The 19,647-nt window shown below is 55.4% G+C and overlaps 1 protein-coding gene across 2 annotated transcripts; it reads left to right on the top strand.

Moving 5' to 3' along the window:
* The first annotated feature begins 424 nt into the window (after positions 1–424).
* Positions 425–16,641, top strand: PEDS1 (plasmanylethanolamine desaturase 1). 2 transcript variants are annotated; one of them, XM_037500271.2, is made up of 6 exons: positions 425–631; positions 6,632–6,751; positions 12,550–12,641; positions 13,738–13,882; positions 14,400–14,612; positions 15,215–16,641. In XM_037500271.2, the coding sequence occupies exons 1-6, from the start codon at positions 508–510 to the stop codon at positions 15,334–15,336; spliced, it is 816 nt and encodes a 271-aa protein (XP_037356168.1). In that variant the 5' UTR covers positions 425–507; the 3' UTR covers positions 15,337–16,641. The 2 variants fall into 2 exon arrangements, with proteins under 2 accessions (XP_037356168.1, XP_037356171.1); XM_037500274.2 differs by lacking the exon at positions 425–631 and adding an exon at positions 3,470–3,597 and having other exon boundaries at positions 15,215–16,639.
* Positions 16,642–19,647: the final 3,006 nt, after the last annotated feature.

Genomic DNA, 19,647 nt, shown 5'->3' with positions numbered 1-19,647 from the left:
GAGGCGCCCTGGTAAAGCCCCATCAAGTGCTCGCTGCCAGGCCCAGCTGGCGCCGTCCACGCGAGCTCCTCGCACACAGTAGGCGCTTCAAGGCGCGTACGGCGGAAACGCCCATTTCTGGGTCCGGGGAAGCACGGCCTCAGCCCATTGCTCCTGCCGGGAAAGCAAGCCCGAGGTGGGCGGCGACCCGCGTCCGCGGGCGGGTGCCGGGAGCCGGGCGGAGCCGGGCCGGACCGGGCCGGGGCGAGCCTGGACGCGCCCAGCTGCGCCCAGCTGCGGCCCCGCCCCCGGAGCGCGCCGGTTGGCTGCGGCTCCGCGGCCGCTGATTGGCTGGCGTGGCCCCAGCGCGGGTGCCGATTGGCTGTGACGCGCGGCCGGGCGAGGGCCCCGCCGGCCCCGCCCCCGCGCCGGGCGCCGGGCGGTCATTGGGCGGCGTGAGAGCGCCGCGGTCCCGCGGCCCTGCTGCCGCCGCCAGCAGAGCGCACCGGGCGGGCCGGGCGAGTGGCCATGGCGGGCCCCGAGGACGGGCCGGGCCAGCGGCCGGAACTCGACGAGGACGAGGCGGCGTCCTGCCGGCGCTGGGGCGCGCAGCACGCCGGGGCCCGCGAGCTCGCCGCGCTCTACTCGCCAGGTAGGACCTCGGGGCCCCTCCGGCCTGCAGTCACCAGCCCGGGCTGCAGACCGCGAGCTCGGGTCCCCCCGATCGGATCCCCAGCCGCAGGCCCCGATGCAGAGCTTAACCTCAGCTTCTAACTTGCAAATAGCTCCCCAAGCCCGGGGACCCCACCCAGCGCCCCTGCCAAGCCAAGGCAGATCCCTGGCCCGAGGACTTGCTGGGTGCAGAGCGGCCCCCCACATCTGGGAACTGCTATAAACTGCTCCCCTTTGAACCCCAGATCCGGATCCTAGCCACCGGACACCCACGGCTGCAAGCGGCGCACCTTGACTTAGGAATCCCCCCAACTCCAGGACCCGATCCCAAGAGGCAGCCTCTCAGCTACATGCACTGCCCCCCCCCCCACCTAAAAGTCGCATCCCACCCCATGTTCCCAGATTTTGAATTCACTCCCTGGGACCCCATCTGGGCCTCACTCAGGGCCCTCACTCCCCAAAACCTGGCATCTCAACACAGGCCCCAACTATCCAGTGCCCCAGAAGCCTTACCCCTAAAACCCCATCCTACTTTAAGCTCCAGTCACTATAGACCAACACCCCAGCCTTCCTACCCTTCCCCTGCTTCCCCTGCCATCACCCTGTATTTAGGAATCCCAGGTAGTGAAGGCTTTGCACATCCTCCAGGTTAAGCTCCTCCCCCACACAAGCACCCCTACTGGTGTGCCTATATTATCCCCCTTCATTAGGACTTCTGGCTGGAGTCCCACGATGCCCCAGACCACAACTCAGAGACCTCAGTCCTCAAGCCAAGGTCCCTGGCTTATTCCTGCCGTGCCTACCATTCTTTCTCCAGCAAGCACCAGCCACCCCCTCCCTTCCTTTCTCTGACTTCACTTGAACTCCTGGCATCCCTTTACCAACCCACGGGAAAGGTGAATTTCCCCTAGGAGTTAAGGAAGTGCCTGTGAGAGAGCCCAGAGTCAGGTGATGGGGAGCTGCCAGAGGCCCCACTCTGCCTGAACCAGGAGCTTTATCAGTCGGGCATCTTTCCTTTTGTCAAGGGACAGCGGCACAGCCTGTACCTGCAGTGGGCTCGGGTCCCACCTTTGGTCTGCCCTGCTTGCCTGCCATCTCTCTCACAACTTGCTGCATGACCTTGGGCCATTTGCTTTCTTGCTGTTTTCTGCATGACCAGAGGCCTTCCTGGCTTCAACTTCCATGCTCTGGGTGTGATGTTTTTCCTAATCTGACTTGGGCACCTGACTCATGCTGCCATGGTTTCTTCAGCCCAAACACCCAGCCAGTAGATTTAAAATCCCCATCCCTGGGACGCGAATACTTGGTGTCCTTACTGGGTTACCTAACTGTGTGACCTGGGCCGGGCTGCTGGCCCTCTCTGAGCCTCAGCTTCCTCCCATCGACAGTGGGTACAAGATGGAGTTTATTTGTTCCTTGGTATCATTGGGATGAGGAAATGAAATGAGATCATCTACTGTTTGCAGTGCCTGGCATACAGCAGGCACTCCTTATTGTTAGCCTAATAGTCTGACTTTCCTGTAAGTCTCCAGCAAACTGCCTCACCTCTCTGGTCCTCAGATTTACCAGCTGGGAATCAGGCAGATTCCTTCGAGATCCTCCTTTGGTGTCTAGCTCTGCCCTCTCATGTAAGCCCTACCCCCTTTCAACCAAGTCATCTGAGGCCATTCCAAGGGACCGCAGTCTCCCCATTATGTGATTGCGTCTTTGTCCTGTTCTGGTTTCCCCAAGTGTGCCTCACGCTAAAGAACAGCCACACAGAAATCTGAGGCTAGGGATGCTATTGCCCCAAACCAGAGTCAAGGCCTGATTGCCTCCAGACCTGGATTTGGGGGTTGGGGGAGAATGAAAGAGTGGGAAACTGGCCAGACTAGTTTCTCCACACCTCACAGGCCTCCCTTTGTCTGCCTCTGCCCCCTTACCTTGTGGCCCTGGAAAATTTTCTTGACCTCTCTGGGGCTGACCTGCAAAGTGAGGGACCATATTCAGTACATATAGGGCACTTTTCACCCTGCTCCCCCTGCCAGCTCCCAGGGGAAAAGCAGCAAAGGAAAAATGGAGATGGCATTTTAGCAAAACGATAAATAAGGAAAATAGCACACTTACCAATGGTGGCGAGCTCTCTGGAACAAGTATAAACTAGGAAAGGGGAGGTGAAATGTTGGGGCTGCGAAGGCCTCCCAGAGCAGGACACATTTGAACAGACACCTGCAGGGAGGGAGGCGTGAAGCTATTTGAAGAAGGACTGGTCCAGACCAGGGACAAGCACGTGCAAAGACCCTGAGGTGGGAGCATGCCTGGAGTGTTGGCGGGACGCCCAGGAGGCCTGTGGGCTCAAACAGTGAGGGGAGAATAGAAGTTTATGGGTTTCAGGGCTGAATTCCTGAGATTCCTGGGGCCAGAGGTGGCACCCTGATAGTTGGCAGCAATAAGGCAGTAACGGGCAGTTACTGGACACTGACTGTGCCGGCCAGTGTCCTCACATGCTCTGTCTCATCCCCCCACACTTGTCTGTGGTGCATCCTGATATTGATTCCATTTTAAGAGGAAGAAACCGAGGCCCCCGTAGTCCCCCCCTGTACCCACCCCAGATGTGTTCTTCCTAACACTCATCCTGCCTGGGGTCTGGCTTGCCTCTGCCCTCCCACCAGGGGATGATCAGCACATCTGTTTGTGCTGAAGTGCCTGGTGCCCTGTCCATCTTCCAGACATTTCCTGAGGCTCAGCAAAGAGTAGTGACCTGCCTGCTGTCACCCAGCCAATGAGCAACAGGGCCAGAACCAGAACCTGGCAGGGGGTGTTCTGGGTTCCGTGTTCTTTGCCTTCACCTTGGGGCTGAACCAGCCCAGGACAGGTGTGTGGGAGGGTCCAATGTTCCAGGCCAGCAGAGGGGCATGTGCGCGGGGCCGGCAGCAGAGAGAGCGGACCTAGTGTCTGCAGAGAGCTGTGAGTAGGCCGCTCAGGGGCACAGGGACCAGGGAGGGGAGAGGCAGCCTCAGCCATTCCTGTGGGACCCTGGTGTTTGGCCAGGAGTTGGCCCTAGGCCTGGGCTCTGGGAGCCATAGAGGGTCTCACTCTGGATTTAGGTCCACCCCCTATCAGGGATCAGGGGTGGTGAAGGGCCTAGAGGGCTTGGCAGGCCTCCTCTGCCTCATGGACAAATCAAGAGGTGAAGCAGGGACGTGGCTTCCCAGCAGGTGCTGGCTGTTACCAGGCACAGGTGTGCAAGACTGTCTCAGGTGCCCAACTCCAGGGGCCAGCTGTTCACCCACCCTGGCCTACTACGATGCCTCCTGTGTTGGGGACATAAGTTCTTAGCATGGGGTTGGGAAGGCTGGAGCAGTGTGCCAGGGTCCTGGGCAGGAGTATAGGCTGTAGTCCTAGAGCTGAGCCTGGCTTCAGAGCCCCCAGTGGGCCTGAGGGCAGAGGGCAGAGGCCTGGTCCCAGCCAGACTCCCAGCCTAGCATCCTCTCTCCCTCAACCCAGTTCTCCTTCCCGCCCTTTCTCCTTTTGGGCCCTACACCTTCTCTTTTGTCTCTCTGTCTCCATATAATCTCTCCCCGTCTCTCCCTTTTTCTCCTCTCTGTGTTTCTCATCTCTCTGTATGTCTGACTCTTCTCTGTCTCTCTCTGGCCCCTGCCCTCTCCTACCTCCTGCCCCCCATCCCGAGGCTGAGGGTCTCCTAGTGGCCGAGGTACATCCGAAGTCAGGCTATTCAAGGCTTGTCTGACTGAAGCAAGAAGAGAAGGGCAGGCCTCATGCCAAGCCTGTGGCTGCCGCCTGCCCCAGGAAAGCAGAGTTGGCCCTCGCCTGGCGCCCCGCCTCCCCTGTGCCTCCCAGCTCCCCAAGCCCACCACACACAAGCCTGGCTCCTCCCAGGCCAGCAAGCTGCCATTGCTGTAACTCAGCTCAGATCCCAGAGCTGGGCCAGGCCAGGGGCGCCATCCAGGGCGGCCTGGGCCTCTTGTGTCCCAAGCCAAGTCCTCCCCTCCCCAGGGCTCAGTCTGCTCATCTGTAAAGTGACATAATTTAGGCCACGGGGCCCATGGACCCTACCAGGCTGACTGTCCGTGCTATGACTTTGGTGACCCTCAAGTGACTTTGGACAAAATCATTTTAGAGTGACTGTAAGGAAACTGCTCTCCAGGCCTATTCTCTCCCCAAGGAGGGCAAGTGGTCTGGGACTCAGGTGTGGCAGGAGCCAGATCCTCCCTGGCATGTAGGCTGCTCCATGTGACTGTTACAGACGTATTTTTTGTGGATCCAAGTTGAGGCACATGGTCTGCAGAAGGATCCAGAAGCCAAAGAGATGGCATCCAGAGGGGAAAATATTCAGATTCGGGGACATTCTTTCTCCGTGGCAGGGGGGAGTGCTGAGTGACTGGGAACAGGACCGTCCAGAGTATCCAGACTGACATTTCCTGCTCACAGGCCCAGCATCCAAACCAGGTCTTCCTTCTTACCCTTGAGCCTCAGTCTTTTCCTCTGGGAAAGGGAATCACAGGGTTCTTTCCAGAGGGACTGGGCTTGAATGGGACTGTGCCTTGCATTCAAGATGACGCAGGGCCTGGCCAGAAGTGCCATCGAGGAGACCGCCTACATCAGCTGCCGCGCAGGGAGGGCCGGGGAGGGGCCGTGACCTATCTCATGGGGGCAGCTCGACTGCTGACTGGGGGCCGGAGCCCCGTCTTCTCAGGGGAAGCAGGAAACTAGACATTTTATGTGATTTCTTTTTTGAAGCTTGGCTAATTTATTTTAAAACCGAAAGCAAAATTTGCCCGAGGGAGCCCATGTGTCTCTGATGTGGGCCCCCAGCACCATAGGCCTGAGTGGTGTAGACCATTGTGTTGTTCCTGTCATTTGATCCCCTTGCTGTCCCACAGGCTGGGGAGGGGAGAGCAGGTTGGCACTGAGGAGTCACCTGTCCTTTTCCCTTGTGTCCCCCCTCCCTGGGCTTCCTGCTTCTGAACCCCAGGTCCTGGCCACAGACAGGAACCAGAAAGGGGAAGGTCCAGCTGGGCTTGATACTGTTTACCCCAGGTGGGGACCGCAGAGAAACAGCTGCCCAGGCTTTCCTGGCTGTGTAGGCCGTGACTCAGCCCTGGCTGATTTGACCGATCCGCCAGGCGGTGGGCTCGTAGGTTAAACTCCCAAGGCCCTGACACCCTGGACAAAGCTGCAGTTTGTCCTACCTCACACACCTTTCAAAAATGTGGCAACATGCACATCCACGTCCGGTCCCTGGCATCTCCTGAGAATGAGACTCTCCAGCCTCTCCTGGCCCTCATGCCCGCCTAGTGGCAGTGAGCCAGCTTGTCACCCCTCCCTGGGACAGGGCACACACCTGCATGACCCCTGCCCCCACCCAGCCCACCTCCCTCCACTCACCTAACTTCGAGCCCTTCGTCCCCCATGGCGAATCCCAGACCACTGCTCCTGCCCTCAGAGTGGAAACGGGAGGACCTGGTGCTCCAAAATGCTTGACTAGGTGCCTGGAGCCTACTTGATGGAGGTTGGGCAGAGTCTGAACCTCGGGGATTAAACTTTGCTTGCATCCTCCATCTCCAAATAATTACCTGCAAATGGGAACCAGCAATGCTGTGATGAGTTACGAAAAGCTCACCAACCTTCCGCAGCCATCTCCAGAGAGAGCTGCACAGGGTCCAGAGCTCAGATCCCCATTGTCAAAGGCTTGGTGGGCACAGGCCAGCTTCCTGGGCTGTGACCTGTGCACAGGGGCCCCTTGGGGAGAGCCCTTTGCTTGCTATAATGGCAGCCAGCCCTGAGATTGTGCCACCGGCTGGCACTTACTCTGCCCTGCGCCCCCGTGACACCCAGGAAATGGGTAGTGGGGGCTTGTCTGTGAGTTCAGCCTGTCTTAGCGCCATAGACTCATGGAGCCCTGTTGAGGAGGCCCCAGGGGTCGCTGACTTTCTGCTCCTTGCTCGTGTGCACTCATCTTTGGCCCCCTTCCCCGCAGGCAAGCGCTTCCAGGAATGGTGCTGCGTGGTCCTGTGCTTCAGCCTCATTGCCCACAACCTGGCCCATCTCCTGTTGCTGGCCCGCTGGGAGCACACGCCCCTCGTCATGCTGGGTGTCGGTGAGTGTCCACAGCCTGCTACCTGCCTTGGTTTCCCCAGGAGCCAGGGACCAACCCCATGTCTGACCGCTCTTTTTTTTTTTTTTTTTTAAGAGGCATGTTTTTTATTTATTTATTTGTTTGTTTGTTTGTTTATACTTGCACTGGGTACAGTCAGAAGCGCGGGAGGGTGAGAGAATTCACCAGAGCCAGAGCGGGGAGCAGAGCAGGCAGAAAGACCAAAGTACACTGCTGAGGGGAGCAGCGGGCGGCAGGAGGGGTCTGCGCGCCATGTGGGACCCTCCTCTGGTGGCCGGGGAACAGCCGGGGATTGAACTGGCGCCGCGGAGGCTGCGGGCAACTTCGCAACCCAGCGCTCAACCGCTGCGCCACTGAGGAGGCCCTGTCTGACCGCTCTTATGGCGATTTGCAGGCATGTGGACGTGTGTGTGGGTGTGTGGGCTTGTGTGTGTGTGCACTGTGTGCGCACGCAGGTCGGCTGTGGGAACCTGCCCTCCGTCTTAGTCAGGGGCACCTCTGCCCTTCCTGTAGCTTGGGCCAAAAATCTGAGTGCCCCCCTTGGTTCCTCTCTCTTGCTCACATTCCAAACCATCAGTAAATGCTCTTGACTCTACTTTCCAAGATGCTTCCAAAATACAGCTGTTTCTCTTCATCTCCACTGTCCTCACCCTGGTCCGGCCACCATCCTCACCCATCTGGACTGTCATGGAAGTCTCCTCCGTGGCCTCCCTGCCTCCACTTTGCCCCCCACCATCTGCACCTGCAGCCTTTCTGTCACAGAGCACCACGTTCAAGGGCAGGAATGTGAAGTGTGAGCCCTGAAGCTCCATCTGGGGGGCAGCTGCAAGCAGGACCCTGCAGACATGAGTCCCCCACCTGCTGGCCGTGTGGCCTTGGGCAAGGGTCGTTGTGTCTCTCCACGTTGTAACGTGAGCCTAGTTTGCAGGACTTGCCTCCCAGGACTGTCGTGAGGGCAGAATGCAGGTGTCTGTGACGCCAAAGGGACCAGGACTGGATAGCGATGGGGAGGGGACACTGCCAGGGGACACGCCAACTCACCAGGGCTCGAACCTTCCACCTCAGTGGTCATTCTGACAGTGGCTATTCCCAGGCACATGCTCTGTGCAAACCCTTCCTGGGCACTATAAGTTCTCAGTAGCCACCTACTAAGGGTTTCCCATCACCGTGCCCAAGAAGTCCCATGACTTGCCCATGCCCAGGCAGCAGCAGAGACCCCTCAGGCAGGTCATCAACCCCCTTCCCTGGTTGGGGTCAGAGTTTCCAATCCTGGGCCCAGGAGATCTCTGACCATCCAGCCACGTCATGTGATGCCAGCTTCGCCATCAGACTCCTTTGTCTCTGGGTTGATAAGAGTAGACAATCTCCTGATAACTGTGTTTGCTCGGTGTTTGCTCAGTCCCTAATCGATTTAAGTAGCTGCCCTGATTTGTGTGTTAACATGCAGGAGGTAAGGCACCGTGCCAACCTGAGGAACCTGTCCGTGGCCCAGCACTGTGTCCTGGTGCTTCTGGCAGGCCCTAGAAACCAGCAGAGGTAGAAGCATTAAAAGATGTGTGGTTAATAAATGCAGAGAGATGATGCAATGCTGGAAAACAAGACAAAGATAAGGGACTAGGCAGGAAAGAGGTGAGAGGTTAGGAAATGCCTCGCTGGAAAGTGACGTTTACAGAAAGACCTGAAGGCAGTCAGGAGACAAGCTCAAGCAGATAGCTCAGAGAAGGGCAGTCCAGGTAAAGGAACAGCAAGAGCAAAGGCCCTGTGGTTGGTATGTGCCCCATGCACTTGGGGACTAAAGAGGAGGCCACTGTGGCTGGAGAAAACTGATCAAAGGAAAAGGAGTTGGTGTCAGCGTGGAGACACAGTGGGGAAAGTCACGAAGGGCTGGAGGTCATGGCCCTGACTCGGGGTTTTATTCTATGGGGCATGAGGAGCCCCATTGGGTGAGTTTCCCAGGGAGCTGACATGATCTGGATGGATGGGGGCAGGGAGGACCAGACAGGAGGAGGCAGAGGCAGGGGCTCACACCCATGTAGGGCAGCAAAGATGGTGAAAAGTTGTCAAATTCTAGGTGAGCTATGAAAGGGAAGCTGCCGGGATGTGCTGCCAGGTTGGCTGTGCAGGCGAGAAAGGGAGGCAGGCGTTTGGCCTGAGTGCTGGAAGGTAGGAACAGTTGCAGGAGCTGGCATGTGGGGAGATGCTTGAGATACCTGCCTGAGAGCCCAGGGAGGTGTGGAGCAGGAAACTGCAAATCTGAGGGCTGAGTCTGGAGTCAGAGAGGCAGCTGGTGGATATAGATGGATAGTGTTTGGTGCTCAGATGATGCCAGAGTGTCCCCAGGGCCTTGTGGGAGCAGAGAAAAGAAAGCACATGAGGCCTCCAGAGTGTCCCTTTCAGCAGAGGAGGGAGAACCAGGTGAAGAGGCGAGGCCAAGAGAAGAACATGTTTCCAGAGGACTTGGGGATCAGCTAGAAGCAGCCATCAATCTGCCCTGCAAGATGGAGCCACATGGAGGTCACGAGCGACCTTGACAAAAGCAGTGTTGTCTTGATGGCCCTGGGATCACTGAGCTGTTTGCTGCCCTTGGGAGGAGTAGAGGAAAGGTACGAGGAAAGGTACGAGGGCCAGTGACTTGGACCATGAAGAAGGGAGTAGGAACTTTCTGGCAAACAGAGAGGCAGGTGTTCCAGGCCGGGGACACTGAGTGCAAAGGTCAGCAGTGAGGTCAGAGATCACACAGCCTCAGGTCATGCTAGCCTGGTGGGCCAGGTGGGGCATTTCCATGAGAGTCTGAGCTGAAAGGTAGTAAAGACAGGACTGGGGCCCAGGACCACAGGGACCAGCCCTCGGCGGTGGACAGCAGCACCCACTTCTGTCCAGCCACTCTCTCTTTCCATACCAGGCCTTGGGGTGGCCAGGGGCGAAGAAGAAGTCCCAGCTGGGGCATCCTTGGAGAAACAGGCCCCAAGGGACCCAGACACTGTCTCAAGGTCACCCAGTGAACCAGAGTAGCTTGCAGTGAGTCATCCGCCATCCTGTCCCAGTGTCCTGCAGACAGGGTGGTGACCAGGCCAAAGCCACCCCCAGAGTGAGCCAGCTACCAGCTGCTGCCTCCAGTGCCGGGACAAAGAAGCTTCTATGTCTCGGCCTCTGCCACCCCTGCCCCCACTGAAGCAGCCACAGGCAGCAGCCACCTGCCCATGAAGAGCCAATCCTTCTCCCTACCCCCACCCCTCAACTCGAGGGCAGGCTCCTCTCCGAAAGTAATACCTCCTGCTACCTCCTGCTTGCTGCATCGTTCAGGTCATTTGACAGGTGACAAGACTGAGGCTCCGAGCGGGGCTGGTATTTAAAGTGCTAACTCGCGTCCCACCAGGAGCTCTGGCTGTGTCTCGGGGGCTCCACCGGCCTCAGCCCACTGGCGGGTTGTAGTGCAGCGGATACTCAGTATTAACATCCCATTCCCAGATCTGATGCAAAGGCCCCGTGTCACCAGGAACAACCCTGGATGGTCTGCGAGTCTGCGGCCACTCCCCGAGGCCCTGGCCCCCCCACCCCCACCCCCACGTCCCGTGGGCAGTCCTCTTCCTAGTCTCATTTCCCCTCTGGGAAATCAGGACATGGCAGGGCCCATCACTCTGGTCAAGAAGTGCGAGAACACGCTTTTTAAAAATAGACTTTATTTTTCAGAACCGTTTTTTACATTTTGAGCAAATGAGCAGAAAGTACAAAGAATTTCCCTATATGTCCCTGCCCCCAGTTTCCTCTATTATTAACATCTTATGTCTGCGTTAGTGTCACACGGTGGTTACAGTGAATGTGCTAAGGATACATTATTGTGAACTCAAGTCCAGCGGTGGTTCAGCTTTCCTCTGTTTTACCCAGTGTCCCTTCCTCGTTCCTGGGACACCGCCCCCTATTCCGTTCCCAGATCCCCTGATTCCACACACATTTTGTGTCACGTCCCTGTGGGTTCCTCTTGGCTGTGCCGGTTTTGCACACTCTGGTTTTTGGTGACAGTCGTTTTAGGGCCTGCCAGTGTTTCACAGGATAACCCTCTGTTGACACTTGTCTGGTGTTTTCTTCCACTGGGTTATGTGTTCTGGGAAGAGCTCAGAGCTAAGGGGGCCATTTTGACCCCCTCTTAGGGAGGCAGGTGTGTGCTACCAACAGAACGTATCAGTGTGATGTTGACCTTGACCCCTGGCCAGGTAGGGTTTGTCCCCGAGTAACTCCCGATGATGCACCTTTTAACTCAGGCGTCAGAGCCCCGGGAAGTGCTACAGCAGGAAGTGCTCCCGTGCTAACCTTTCTCACAAACTTTGTTTCTGTGATACTATTATTGTCACCTAGTCATCTGAAAGGATTATATGCTTAGGACGATGAAGGAGATCAGATACGAAACCAACTCAGGCTTGGCCTTGGTACAATTTAGGGATTAAAAGAGATAAAACATTTAAGGGGCTGGCACAGGGCCTGGTCCCTATAAGTGCTCAATAAATGTCAAGTAAATAAATAAGTAAACAGCTGACTCTGTCTTCACGCGGAGGAAGTGAGGGCACGTGTGTGCTCACAGGCCACATATGAACCTCATGGCAGTTTGGGTCACAACAGCCGGGACACCCAGCACCAGCTGAAGGGACGCCCAGTGGTGTATCTGGACAGTGGACTGTTCCTGGGGTACAGAGGATGGACAACTGGGGCGACTGTGGAGGCCTCTAGAAGCACAATGCTAGCAAAGGAAGCTGGGCTCAGAAAGAACATAAGCCACATGCATCCATCTATAGAATGTTCTCGAACAGGCCACCCCAATCTGAGATGCTGGGAAGCAGATAGTGGTTGCACGGGGCAGGGTTGGGGAGGAAGTGGGGGCAGGAGGTAGCCTGCTGGGGCTCCCTTCTCGGGAAGGCAGCGTGTGGAGGCATCGCTGGCGCTGTGAGGACCAGGCCTCAGGTGGGCCTCATGCAAGTAAAGCTGCTGTGGCCCAGAATGGGCAGTATGGTGCTGAGGACCCCCAACTCTGGACCTAGCTGCACCTTAGCTCCTGGTCACGGCCTCCTTGTGGAGACAAGGCAGCGTGTACACAGCATCCTGGAGTATGCACACAGAGGTTAAGTAACACACTGAGTGTCACACAGCTAGTGAGAAGCGGCAGCTGGAATTTGAGTCCAGATCCAAGTTTTTAAGCTCTGTATTATACTGATCCCTCAAGTGAGCTTGTGTTGGGGCCTCTGAGAGGCCCCCAGTCCTCTTCAGAACAAATTGAGAGCAAACACAATGAAAGGATGCTGGAGAGCAAATCCCCAGTTTATTGTCGGTGAAAGCGAGGTCGGGAGGGCACGCGGCTCTCTCTGCACTAAGGCACTTCCCGACACCAGGCCCCAGCAGGACATTCCCATCTTGTCACCGGCAGCCCTGGAGCACAGTGGGCTTCCCTGTGGGGGCAGTACGGGCTCTGAGAGGAAGGGACACTCAGCTCCGAGTAGAAAAGCAACAGGCTGGCCTGAGCATGCCCATTGTATTCTCTTGAGACTCATGGTGCAAATGAGTCCTGCATCTCCTGGAGCAAAGCAAGTAGAGGGACAGAACGAGGCTGAGCCCATTCCTAAGGCCCCATTCAGGGGAGGAGACGTGCCCCACGCGGGGACACCCTCCCTGCTAATGATGAATGAATGAGCAAGCACGGAGTGAATGGCCGCCTGACTCCCTGATGCAAGGTGGGAGCTGGACAGGAGGTCCCTCTGTGTGTCCCCCACCCCCGCTCACCTCCTCCTCTCCAGTTGCAGGGGCTCTCATTGCTGACTTCCTGTCTGGCCTGGTGCACTGGGGAGCCGACACGTGGGGCTCCGTGGAGCTGCCCATCGTGGGGAAGGTGCGTATGTGGACCCAACCCATTACCCTTCTCTCCCGGCCTGTCTCCCTCTCCGAAAGACGCGAACTGTCAGTCCTGCCAAAGCCCCACACACCACTCTGGGACTAGAACAGCGGTCCCCTGCGGGTGCTAGAAGCAAAACCACCAAGCATGGGACAGCCAGAGAGATTTGAGAGGTGCCCACCTCCTTGGAACCCCTTGAATTGGGGGCTACATCTTGTTCTCCTCTGCCTGCCCTGCTGCACCTTGACCTTCAAATGATTTAACTAAACGTCACCTTGTATCATCTTGGGTTGTAATAGAAAATCTACTGCACACTGGCTTAAGGTTGGATCCCAATACAGAGGTACTAACTGCTGTTACTGAACATTTCAGAATAGAGACACTTAAGACCTGGCCGGGTCCGCCCAGACGTTAGACCACCTCCACCAGGCTTGGCCTCTCCGCTGTCTCTCTGTTGGCGTCTCGCTTATATAGGCCGCCTGCTGAGCTGGTGGAGCTGGATCCCAGCTCTCTGGACCCCGTCCTCCCCAGTGGTAGGAGGACACCCCTCTCCCACATGCCAGCCAGGCCATGGCTCGCACCCTCTGGCTCAGCTGGGTCTCATGTGCATCCCTCAGCCAGTCAGTGGGATGGAGCAGGGGGGCGTAGTCTGTTTGTCCAGGTCAGGGTCCTGATACCTAGCTTAACTCAGGTGTGGTGGTATCAGCCCCTCTGGAAACAGCCTATACTAAGAGGGAAAGATTGTTACTAGGCAGGGGCTTGGATAATACAGCCAAGCAGCTGAGGGTCCTGTCTGTTACCATGAGGAACCTCTTCTGCTGTCTTGGGGTAAAGGCAGAGATGGTCTCCAAACCCCCTCCAGCCCAGGTGGCAAGGCTGAGACCCATAGGAAGGTAGTGCCGGCCTGAGGTCTCAGCCAGGTCATTTCCACCTATCCTTGGGCTGTAGCTGCTAGACTAGATGCTGGAGCCTGGGTTTATACGTGGAATATTCCAGCACCCCAAAGGCAGGGAGATGGGCCTGCACAAGGTTGTGGAGAGCTGCTGAGCATCATGGACTGACTGGCCATCGTACCTCCCTCCCTGCCCCCCAGGCTTTCATCCGGCCATTCCGGGAGCATCACATCGACCCCACAGCCATTACGCGACACGACTTCATTGAGACCAACGGGGACAATTGCCTGGTGACTCTGCTGCCACTGCTAAACATGGCCTACAAGTTCCGCACCCAGACCCCTGGTGAGCGTGTGTGCCCCGATGGCAGGGATCTGCCAGACGCAGACACCCCCCACCACCTTGCGCCTCCTGTGGTGTGAGTGCGTGTGTGTCCCTCCAGGATACTACAAAAAAATGTTAGCTCTCTTCATGCAAAATTAGGATATTTGACATAAAGGCCTGTGTTTCCAGCTTCTCTTGAACAATCCAATCTGGCCATCCTGGGTCTTTATTCCCACCTGGCTTCACTGGATCAGAGCTGAGCTGAGCGTGGCTGCCACCGTTAGACAGGACGCAAGCTCTCTAGTGTACCGCAGTCCTCACTACTACTTACTTACTACCCTACACCTGGCCAACCTTGCTCATGTGCATTGCCTGCCCAGGGGGATGTCTGAGCCCACCGGAGTCTCTCTGGGATGTTGGCAGGAGGCCCGGGTACCGTCCTGAGACGAGAGCTGGCCACAGGCGAGTGGTGAGGGCTAGACTGGTGGCAGCCTCCACCCCGCGTGACAGCTGTGGACACCCTCTCCCCACCCTGCAGAAGCCTTGGAGCAGCTGTATCCCTGGGAGTGCTTTGTCTTCTGCCTGATCATCTTCGGCACGTTCACCAACCAGATCCACAAGTGGTCGCACACATACTTCGGGCTGCCACGCTGGGTCACACTCCTGCAGGACTGGCACATCATCCTGCCTCGTAAACACCACCGCATCCACCACGTCTCACCCCACGAGACCTACTTCTGCATCACCACAGGTGCGGCTCTGGGGCAGCCTGGGAGGGCCCACCCAGCAGCTGCTCCTGTCAGGGTTGGGGGGGCAGAGGTCACAGCGGGACAGGCACACACGTTTATCGAACCCCACCACAGACCAGCATCTTCCAGGTCTGAGGACACAGCAGCTCTGCTGCTCAGCGCTGGCATTCTAGTTGCGGGGGAACCCACACAGAACAGGGAAGTGGTGAGTCAGCGGGAATGGCTGCTGGTTATCAGAAAGGCCATAAAGAAATAAAAGCAAAGTGACAGGCATGGAGTTCTGCTTAAGTTGTGGTCAGGGGAGGTTCCCCGGAAGAGGTAGCATTTGAGCTGAGTGATAAGAACCACTGCCAACATGCCTGGCATCCAGTCAGCACCCAGGAAGAAAGGGAATGAGTCAAGGGATGGAGGCATGTCAGAGCCGCCCCCAAGCCATTGGTGGGAGGCCCCAAACCCCAGATTCCCCAGTCAGTCCTTGTCCCCACCCTCTATAGACTCACACACACACACACACACATATTGTGGGCGCCAGGGACGCCCAGTTCCCTCCCTACTTCCCCTTGACTGCTGCTCTTTCAACCTCCCTGCTCTGTTTCCGCTGCAGGCTGGCTCAACTACCCTCTGGAGAAGATGGGCTTCTGGCGACGGCTGGAGGACCTCATCCAGGGCCTGACGGGAGAGAAGCCTCGGGCGGATGACATGAAATGGGCCCAGAAGATCAAATAACTCCTCCAAGCCTGTCACCTTATTGCCAACCTTCCCCGGTCCCCCTCCCAAACCGAAGCCATCTGCCAAATTCCAGCCTCCTCGCTGGCCCCTCCGAGTGGAGAGGATGCCTCCTGGGCTGGGCCCGGGCACCCCTAGCCCACCCCTCGTGACACAGAATACTTGAGCCACTGATTTTTCATTTCCTTCCTTTTCTGTTTCCTTGGCCCCTGCCCAGCCACCTGAGCTGCTCTGTCTACCAAGCCTGACTCTGCAGAAAAAGGAGCCCCATCTGCCAGCCACCCCTTGGTCAGAGGGGACACTCACCCACAACCTGTGTCACCAGGCAGCCCTTCAGCATGGCTGGTGTTGGGGCCACTGAGTCGTCTTATCTGCCCCTCCTTGTCTGGCCCAAGTTGGTCTTGGAGCTGCTAAGTACACCCCAGTGCCCCTGTACCATTGCCCTGCCACAGCACTCAAGCTGACCCCGCAGGCCTGGGTGGGTGGGCATCCCCAGCCTGCCTACCCTGGGTGATGAAGTGCAGCCAGCATCTAAGGGCAGCCGGCCTTCCCCTGGATCACCCTCCCTTGCCCCTCCCCCAGCTGTCCATGATTCCAGCTAGAGCTGATGCCTCTAACGGGAGCCCCTGCAAAGGGTCTTTGCAATTTGCAAGGGGACTCATTGTCCCCTCTGGCCAGGGGTATGTCAGAGAAGGAAGAGGGGCTTTTTTGTTTTGACTGGTTTTTTTTTTTAAAGGTGCTTGCTTGTTTAATGTAAATAATAGAAAGCCTTAATATCTTTTCTGTAACACGGAGTAATATTTTAATGTCATGTTTTGGATGTACATAATATATTTATAACAAAGCAGCAAGAGTCTACTTAACCTTGGCTGCGTGGTGTTTCCTGGCTGGTTGGCTGGGGGAGGGGTGGTAAGGAGCCTGGTGGGTGAGGCCCCCACTCCACTCCCAACGCCCCCTCCAGCCTTGGGCTCAGGATGGAATTGTTGCCTGAGACAGTGAATAAATGTTAACAAATCGTGGAGGGGATCCACGATTTGATGAGGCATGCTTTTCGTTCAGGAGATCATGGTCATGAGACATGAAGGGAGATCCCTATTGGTGAATTCCTGTAGCAAGTATTGACTGGCACCTGCTGTAGGCCAGGCCTCACCTGGACACTAGGGCACAGCAGTGAACAAACAGGCAAAGATTAACCCTGGCAGAGCTGACCTACCAGGGAAAGAGACAATAAATATCAATAAATGCACATGGACCTGCAGATGCTGATTTGTAAAGGATGGAACCACACCGGGGAAGCAGGGTGGGCTGCTTGGGCAGGGTGGTCAGGGAGGTCCTCTCTGAGGTGGTGACATTTGAGCTGAGATCTGGAGGAGGAGATGGAGCTGCTGGGGAAGGAAATGAAGGAATAGGACTCCTGCAGGGACAGCAAGTGCAAAGGCCCTGGGGCAGAAACAAGCATGGGGTTTTTAAGAGACAGGTAGCTAGTGTGACTGGACTCGAGTAGGCAAGGGAAAGTAGAATATGATGTTGGGGAAAAAAGGGTCTAGTTACAGAATCACAGGCTGAGGCAAGTGGGCAGGCATTGGACAGTACAGACAAATGAGTATCTTGTTCATTTATTCAATTATAAGGCAGATATCTGTGTGCCAGACACTGGGATTCAATAGTGAATACTACAGACATTACAACTGATACTTAGTCTGGGCTACATAGTTTCTACAATATTAGCCAGAAAACAAGAAGAAAGCCTCCTGGGAACAAAGAAAGGATAAGAGTCTTTAGTCATACAGCATTTAAAACTGACATATAACTTCATTTCCTTAAAGTTTGCCCATCACTAGACTTTTGAAGAAGTATTAGAATTTATCAACTCAAATGACAGAAAACTGTAACTTATGCAGAAATTAATAGATAAAACAGTTGTATTAGTTCACATAACTGAAAAGTTCAGAAGTGGTTCGGACAAGGTTTGCCAGCACCCTAGGGCTCGCAAGATTCATCGGTCTCTGGCTAGCTCTGAAATGGCGCTGGCTAGCTAGCTCAGCAATTCCAATGGAAACTCCACTTTCCAAGAGTTGCAGCAAAAGCTCCTTGCTCTCATTGCTTTGGATTGGGTCATGTGTGAACCAATCACCTTGCAGGATTAATGAAGGGAAGAGTTCTGATCGTCTACCTGGAGTTGCAGGCCTAGGTCAGCCAACAGGATAATAGGTAGGAAGGAGGGTTCCCAAAAGAGAACTGAAGCCGTGGTGGGGCACTCTTCACAGTGGCCACAAGAACAGCCTTGAGACTATAGTCTCTGGTTTCCTGGGACTGGGCCCTGCTGGGGCCCAGCAAACTGTGTTAATTCCCCTGGAGCCAGCAAAAAAACAATAGCCTGAATCTAGAGGTGAAGTGACTTGCCCAAGTTCCCACAGCTAGTAAGATTCAGACCATCTGACATTCAGACCATCTTGCTGCTCCTGCATTCCAGGGTGGGTGAAAAAATCCTTTTCAAAACCAGAAGAAAGAAATGTGTCAGGTCTGGGAATGTTGGGCCATTTCTGAGATGGGGTGTTTCAAGAAAATGCAAACATGCAGGGGGAAATCTATCAAACACCAAGTGCCGGCTCCATGTATCAGATCTCCATCTCTGAGTACACTCAGTCCCATTTGCAGACGGGAATACTGAGGCACAGAGGGCCTATAACATGCCCAAGATCAAACAGCTGGTAGGTGACAGGAAGATGAGGAAGCAGGCGGCCAGTGAGAAACAGGTCCCTGCTGAGAAAACAGCAACAACAGGATGAGAAACAGCAGTTGACATTGGGGACTGGGACCCTGGAGACATCGGGCCCCAAAGACATCAGCTGATTAAAGAGGAGCCAGAAATCCAGATATTCCATGCTGGCTCTAGGTATACAGGCCAGCTTCTGCCCAAGACTTCCCAGCAGTTTCAGGATGGCCCAGATTTAGGTGGATTTGGGGCCTCCCCGGTGGCGCAGCGGTTGAGCGCTGGGTTGCGAAGCTGCCTGCAGCCTCTGCAGCCGGTTCGATCCCCGGCTGCTCCCCGGCCATCGGAGGAGGGTCCCACATGGCGTGCAGACCTCTCCTGCCGCCCGCTGCTCCCCTCAGCAGTGTACTTCGGTCCTTCTGCCTGCTCTGCTCCCCGCTCTGGCCCTGGTGAATTCTCTCACCCTCCCACGCTTCTGACTGTACCCAGTGCATATATAAACCAAACAAACAAATAATAAATAAATAAATAAATAAGACATGCCTCTAGAAAAATTTAAAAAAAAAAAAAAAAAAAAAAAAAAAAAAAAAAAAAAAAAAAAAGATTTAGGTGGATTTGTGCTGCTATCTGGTGGCAGAGCAGAGCAGCTGGCAGTGGCAGGCAGATAAACTGGGTTTCCAGCCCCACTGTGCTCAGGTAGGACACTTGCCCCCAGCTTTTAACCCCACCGCACTTGTGAAAACTAAACATTTCAAGCTACCACGTTAAACATTGTATAATAGGTAACATGCTTACAGTAAAGATTAAGAATCAAATGCTACGAAACAGCCAATTCAATCTGTTTATCTATGAATGACCCACAAGCATTTTTTTTTTTAATGGTTGGAGGAAAAAAGATTATCTCCTAACACAATAAATTCAAACTTCGGTGTATTTTTCGATGGCACACAGCCACGCCCGTTCATGTGCTTATTATTGCTCATGGCTGCTTTATCAACACAGTGGTGGAGCTGATAGATCAAATGACCCACACCGCCTTAAATATTTATAATCAGACCCTTTATGGAAAAAAAATGTAGGGCTTCCCTGGTGGCACAGGGGTTAAAGTCTCAGCCCTATCAGCCAGGGTGGCATGAGTTTGATCCCCAGCCAGGGAACTGACCCGTATGGCACAGCAGACGTCTCCTGTCTTGCCCCCTGCTCCCCTCAGCAGTGTATTTCAGTAGCTCTGCCTGTTCTGCTCCCCACTCTGTCTCTGATGAATCCTCACTCCCCCCTGCCCCACCCGCCTCTAGCCTACACCCCAGTTCTTGTATGCATAAATAAATTTTAAAAATAATTACTGACTCCTGGTCTAAAGTGAAGAGACAATTGCTCCCCACTCATGTTCCCCAAAGCCCTCAGTTCCCAGAGGCCATGACTAAGCCCCTTGCAAGTCCCTGATGCAGGCAGAGGCCTGGCTGTCCCCTGCTGTCCCACGGAAGGTAAAACAACACACACTGACCTCTGCACTTTGCCTTTTTCCTCTTCTGTATTTTGAGAGTGTCATAACAATGCTCAGAAAGCTCCCTTATTTTTTTACAGCTGTGTAGCATTTC

Source organism: Talpa occidentalis, unplaced genomic scaffold, assembly GCF_014898055.3.
Source record: "Talpa occidentalis isolate TD23 unplaced genomic scaffold, MPIMG_talOcc4v2.1 talOcc4.10, whole genome shotgun sequence".
Classification (NCBI taxonomy): domain Eukaryota; kingdom Metazoa; phylum Chordata; class Mammalia; order Eulipotyphla; family Talpidae; genus Talpa; species Talpa occidentalis.
Note: the sequence above shows the minus strand (reverse complement) of the source record. Positions and strands in the feature narration are given on the sequence as shown.

Coding starts and splice junctions, on each gene's coding strand:
- PEDS1 (XM_037500271.2), top strand. CDS start 508: ATGGCGGGCCCCGAGGACGGGCCGGGCCAGCGGCCGGAACTCGACGAG. Junction 6,752..12,549: donor CCTCGTCATGCTGGGTGTCG/GTGAGTGTCCAC, acceptor CCTCCTCTCCAG/TTGCAGGGGCTCTCATTGCT. Junction 12,642..13,737: donor AGCTGCCCATCGTGGGGAAG/GTGCGTATGTGG, acceptor CCTGCCCCCCAG/GCTTTCATCCGGCCATTCCG.